The sequence below is a fragment of the Impatiens glandulifera genome, chromosome 6 (genome assembly GCF_907164915.1).
Source record: "Impatiens glandulifera chromosome 6, dImpGla2.1, whole genome shotgun sequence".
In the NCBI taxonomy this organism is placed as follows: Eukaryota; Viridiplantae; Streptophyta; class Magnoliopsida; order Ericales; family Balsaminaceae; genus Impatiens; species Impatiens glandulifera.
In genome coordinates, this window is record NC_061867.1 from 13,605,572 (window position 1) to 13,610,445 (window position 4,874).

The following is a 4,874-nucleotide window of genomic DNA, read 5'->3' on the forward strand; positions in this document are numbered from 1 at the left end:
TCAAGATAGACTTCGTATTATTTGTTGTCAGTTGCTTTCTCTGGTGTGATCACCTAGGTAACCTATCCAGGTATATCTCATTTCTATTATTTTCAATTGCATGACAACAAATTTGTATTGTTAAATAATCCTCAAATATGTTTTTTTCATTTGCAGGTATAGAATTTTGAAATCTATTTCAGATGTTGACAATATCAAGAAGTTCAATTGGTGCAAATTTGTACTTACAGTTGATATCAAAGAATTAAACGATTGGAAATCCAATTTCTTTTCTCTCTCGATATTTCTCAACAGAGCCCTATCATATTGCTCGACGAATTGTTTGAGGGATGTTTTGGACTGCACGTAGTCATCAAAGAATGCGTTCATACTTTCACTCCGTTGAGATGTTGACATGCCGGTCCAAAATTGTCCTTTGACATAAACAGATATCCATTTAGATCTTTCCAAATACAAAGATTTCAACCAAACATTATCTTCCAACTGATAATCTTCAATTAGTCTATTCCAATCCTCTTCACATTGTTGAATATTTATGGAATTGTATACTATGTTTTTCAGCCTCTTCTTTATTAGATGGTATTTAGTATGGCTTCCAAGTTTTATAGGAAGTTTCTTCATTATATGCCACAAACAAAATCGATGATGAGTTTTAGGAAATACCTTCTCAATTGCAATCGCCATGGATCGACATTGGTCTGTGATTATGGCATTTGGAGGTCTATCATGCATACATTCCAACCAAGTTCTAAACAACCAAGTGAATGAATTTGAATCCTCACTTGACAATAATCCACATCCAAGCAAAATGGATTGACCATGATGATTAACACCAACAAACGGAGCGAAAGGCATGTCATAGCGATTTGTCAAATAGGTTGTATCGAAAGAGATAACATCATGAAAATCTTCAAAGGCAGCCCTGCACCTACCATCTGCCCAAAACACGTTTTTAATTCGGGATTCCTCGTCCAAATCAATAAGGTAGAAGAAGTTTGAGTTCCTGGTTTGCATTCTTAAGAAATAATTAGTGAGTGCTTCAGCATTCCCAATCCCTAACCTCAACCGTCGTGCTTCTGTAACGTAATTTCTACATGTCCTCTCATCGAAAGACATGTTTTCATACCCTCCAGCTTCAACTACAAGTGATTGAAATATTTTGGCCACAGTTATTCCAACTTCATCGTTTGTATCCAATCTTCTTTTTACATTTCCGTCAATCACTTTGTAGGATCTAACATGACGTATTCTCTTTGAGCTTAATGTATGGTTGTGCTCAAGAGAAATACTTGTTATCACATATTCCCCTTCATTTCGAACAACAACATTAATCTTTGCTTTACAATCTGTCTTCGTTATTGGTCTAGGCTGATGAAACTTATTTTTTGCCTTCGACTCTTTCATAAAACTCTTGGCACAACCAACGCTGAAATATTTCCTCTTACCACCTACATTTTTGCCCCCTAATTTGGTAATGCCGAATCCCGTTAAGTGGGCATATGATGTGTAGAATTCAAGAAGTTGTTCTTCGGAGGAAAATGTCATTCCAACACTAAGAATGTGACTGCAAAAATTATGTGAAACCGTAAGAAAAAAGTCCATAAAACACTCATTTCGGGTCCCAAAACCACCCTTTCGGGACCAGAAACCACCCATTTCGGGTCCCGAAACCGACCGTTTCGGGTCCCGAAACCACCTTTCTTGTCCCGAAACCACCTATTTCGGGTCCCGAAACACAACAATTTTTGTCCCGAAATGGTTGGTTTTGGGACAAGAAATGACCCTTTCTTGTCCCGAAACGACTCATTACGGGTCCCGAAACACATAATTTTTTGACCTGAAACACAACATTTTTTTACAAGATACCACACATTTCGGGACAAGGAAGGACCCTTTCTTGTCCCGAAACCAACCATTTCGGGACAAGGGTGGGTCCTTTCTTGTCCTGAAACAAACCATTTCGGGAAAAGAAAAGACCTTTTCTTGTCCTGAAACCAACCATTTCGAGACAAGGAAGGACCCTTTCTTGTCCCGAAACCACTAGATCTGTTCAGGGTACCTTTCGGGTTCAACGGGGGTGGATCTGTTCAGGTTAAGTTCTTCATCTACTGGGTTGTTCAAGTTCGGTGCTTCGGTTTCCTGAAAATTCAAACCGTTTAAATCCATAAATACATCTGTAAAATGTAAACCCTAGATCTGTAAAATCTAAACCCTAGATCTATAAAATCTAAACCCTGGATCTATTAAAAAAATAATAAAGATCCTTAAAAAGGAATACCATTGAGAAGTAAATGCTGCCGTAGAAAAGAAATAAATGCAGCCGGAGAAGAGAAATAAATGCAGCCGGAGAAGAGAAATAAATGCAGCCGGAGCTGGAGAAGAGAAATAAATGATGTGTTTCAGAGAGAGAGAAAGAAATGTAGAAATATGAAACTCTATTGGGTGAAAGAGGATATGCAGAAATGTAAAATAATTTTAATTTTTTCCTTTCTCTCTCCTAGCTGGCAAGGCCACGTAGGATTCGTGGCCTTGCTTTCGCTAACCCTTCGTTGGGTTTATCATACCTCTCCGAGAACATAGATAATTTGACCGAACCTCATTATATTTTTTATATTTTTTTTTACTTTTTCTATTATTAGTAGTAGTTGAGTAAGTAGGGTCTAATACTACTCTATTGGTTGTCTTTGTAGGCTGTCCTTAAAATCCACAAATGAATTGAATAAAAATTTTGTGTACGGAAGACTACCTATTTCCATAGAAGTTTTGTTAATATTAAAATATCTCATAAACAATGATTTATGAAATACGAATTAAAGAGAATATAACTTTCATTAATATTTCCAAACAAATTTTGTAGTGTAAGTTAGCTTTGGCTACTTGCATGATCACAATTCCTCTTTAAATTGTGACATCGAAATTAAAAACATTAAGAAGATGAAAGAACATGAAGGACGACAATAAATGTAAGAATTTAGATTTGATGAGCTTCTACAACAAAAACAAACCATAGTCCACCTTTGATTTCACATCATTGGATCAAGCGTGATGTTGTTGTTAAACCGTCGGCCTACTACATTTTCAAAAGAGGTCTCTAAAAAAATTACGATGAGGATGGAACCGCTTGCATAAGAGGACAAGACTATGCCCTATGAGGAGCAAAGTCATGACGCATCCCCACATAGCCACACCAACTACAATCGTCTTGACGAGAGGTCCTCGACATTTGATTGGGGTCACCACGGTTATGGCGATCGCATAGGTGACTGCCATAGCAGAAATGGTCCCCCACATGATCACCACTAAGATCCACATCATGATCTTTTTCCTAAATGGTAAGCCCGTCATTAGCAATAAAATTGTGCTTAGGGATCCCACAAATCCAATCGTATTTGAACGAAGAAAGTATGGATATGAGTCTGGATAGTCGAATGCCATTACGGCCTCCCCTGCTCGGTGCGTCTCCGAGTTTTCTTGCCAAACGCCACCAGGTGGACTCACAGCGGCTTGAAAAGCCATTGTTGCTATTAGCGAAGCAACAACCATAAGAGCATCTCGTTTCTCAATCAACCATTGACCCTGTTTGAGATGCTTGGTCCTTAAGGCTCCCGCATCCTTTAGAAGCTTTTCGATTTCGGGCACACCTCCGTCAACTCTCTTGTTGTTGTTGTGTGCAATGTCTAAGGCCGTGTTGCCATTTGCATTTCTCGAGGAGAGATCAACGATCTTCTTGTTAAGTAAATGCCTTACACACTATAGAAACTCAAGCCAAATAATTGAATGAGTAAATTTCTATTACCAAAAACAAAAAACATCACCACAAAGGATTTTTTTCTTTTAAAAAAAAATGAAGGGTTTTTAGTCCTTTTTTCTTAAATGAACCATTTAATTAAGAAAATAGTTTAAGAGTACGTTTAGTCCATGTATTAATTACTTTCCTAAAACAAATAAATAAGGTAACTTGTAACCTCTGTATAGCCAAGCATGACTGCAACATGGAGTATTGTGTTTCCTTCTGCATCCTTTCGATTCGCAAACTCGCTATCTTTGATGTTTTTGATAATGAATTTGAGAGCATTTAGACTATCGTGCTTGACACAAAGGTGAAGAATGGTGTCGCCGTGGTCGGTATTGACTCGAGCCACACAGAGGCTATGGGGAAGCAATTTTTCCAATACATTCATATGGCCCTTAACCGCAGCCACATGAAAGGGTGACCATGACCTAGAATCCAACACTTCGGCCAGCTCCGAATCATGGTCTAGAATTCCAAGCACATCAGCGACATTATCATGACTTGCAACCACATGGAGAATGCTTTGACTAAAACACCCCAACTTGGATTTATAAAGAAGACTCTGGTTTCTTCTCCATATTCGACTAAGTACGTCGATCTTCACCTTGGCTACAGCCACATTGAGATCAAGTTCTTCGGTTTGGTGTTCTTCTATTTCCCCTACGTGAGTACCATTCATCCTAGTCCTATTTCCTATCTCTACGTTTTGATTTGGCATATCTATCTCTATCTCTATCGACATTCCTTCTCTATGTGTGTGTGTCAAATATATTGTCAAGAACACACTTACATTAGCAATGGACGGACAAGTATATATAGGACATGTTTATGTTCTCAAAGTAAATATTTCTATCAATAGGACCAATGACAACAAGGAAAAAAAAAATTTAAGACAGCCGATTTATTTAAACATAATATTTTTAATGGATTACTATTGTCATTTAAATTGAATATTTATATCAAATTAATAAAAACCAACAAATATTCAGGTCTTATAAACTACGTACCCCAATGTATATTAGCTATGGGACGGATAAATTAATGTTTGACATGTTCATCTTGTTAATGTATATCTTTCTAC

At 37.5% G+C, this 4,874-nt stretch overlaps 1 protein-coding gene across 1 annotated transcript; it reads right to left on the minus strand.

The window, feature by feature from the left end:
* Positions 1-3,078: 3,078 nt before the first annotated feature.
* LOC124943209 (ankyrin repeat-containing protein ITN1-like) lies at positions 3,079-4,535 on the minus strand. The gene is made up of 2 exons (XM_047483756.1): positions 3,966-4,535; positions 3,079-3,750 (listed from the first exon to the last, which is right to left on the minus strand). The coding sequence occupies exons 1-2, from the start codon at positions 4,533-4,535 to the stop codon at positions 3,079-3,081; spliced, it is 1,242 nt and encodes a 413-aa protein (XP_047339712.1).
* Positions 4,536-4,874: the final 339 nt, after the last annotated feature.

Excerpts from the sequence above, each read along its gene's own strand:
- LOC124943209 (XM_047483756.1), bottom strand. The coding sequence starts at position 4,535 with ATGTCGATAGAGATAGAGATAGATATGCCAAATCAAAACGTAGAGATA. Across the intron at positions 3,751-3,965 it reads TCATGCTTGGCTATACAGAG|TGTGTAAGGCATTTACTTAA; the intron begins GTTACAAGTTAC and ends GAGTTTCTATAG.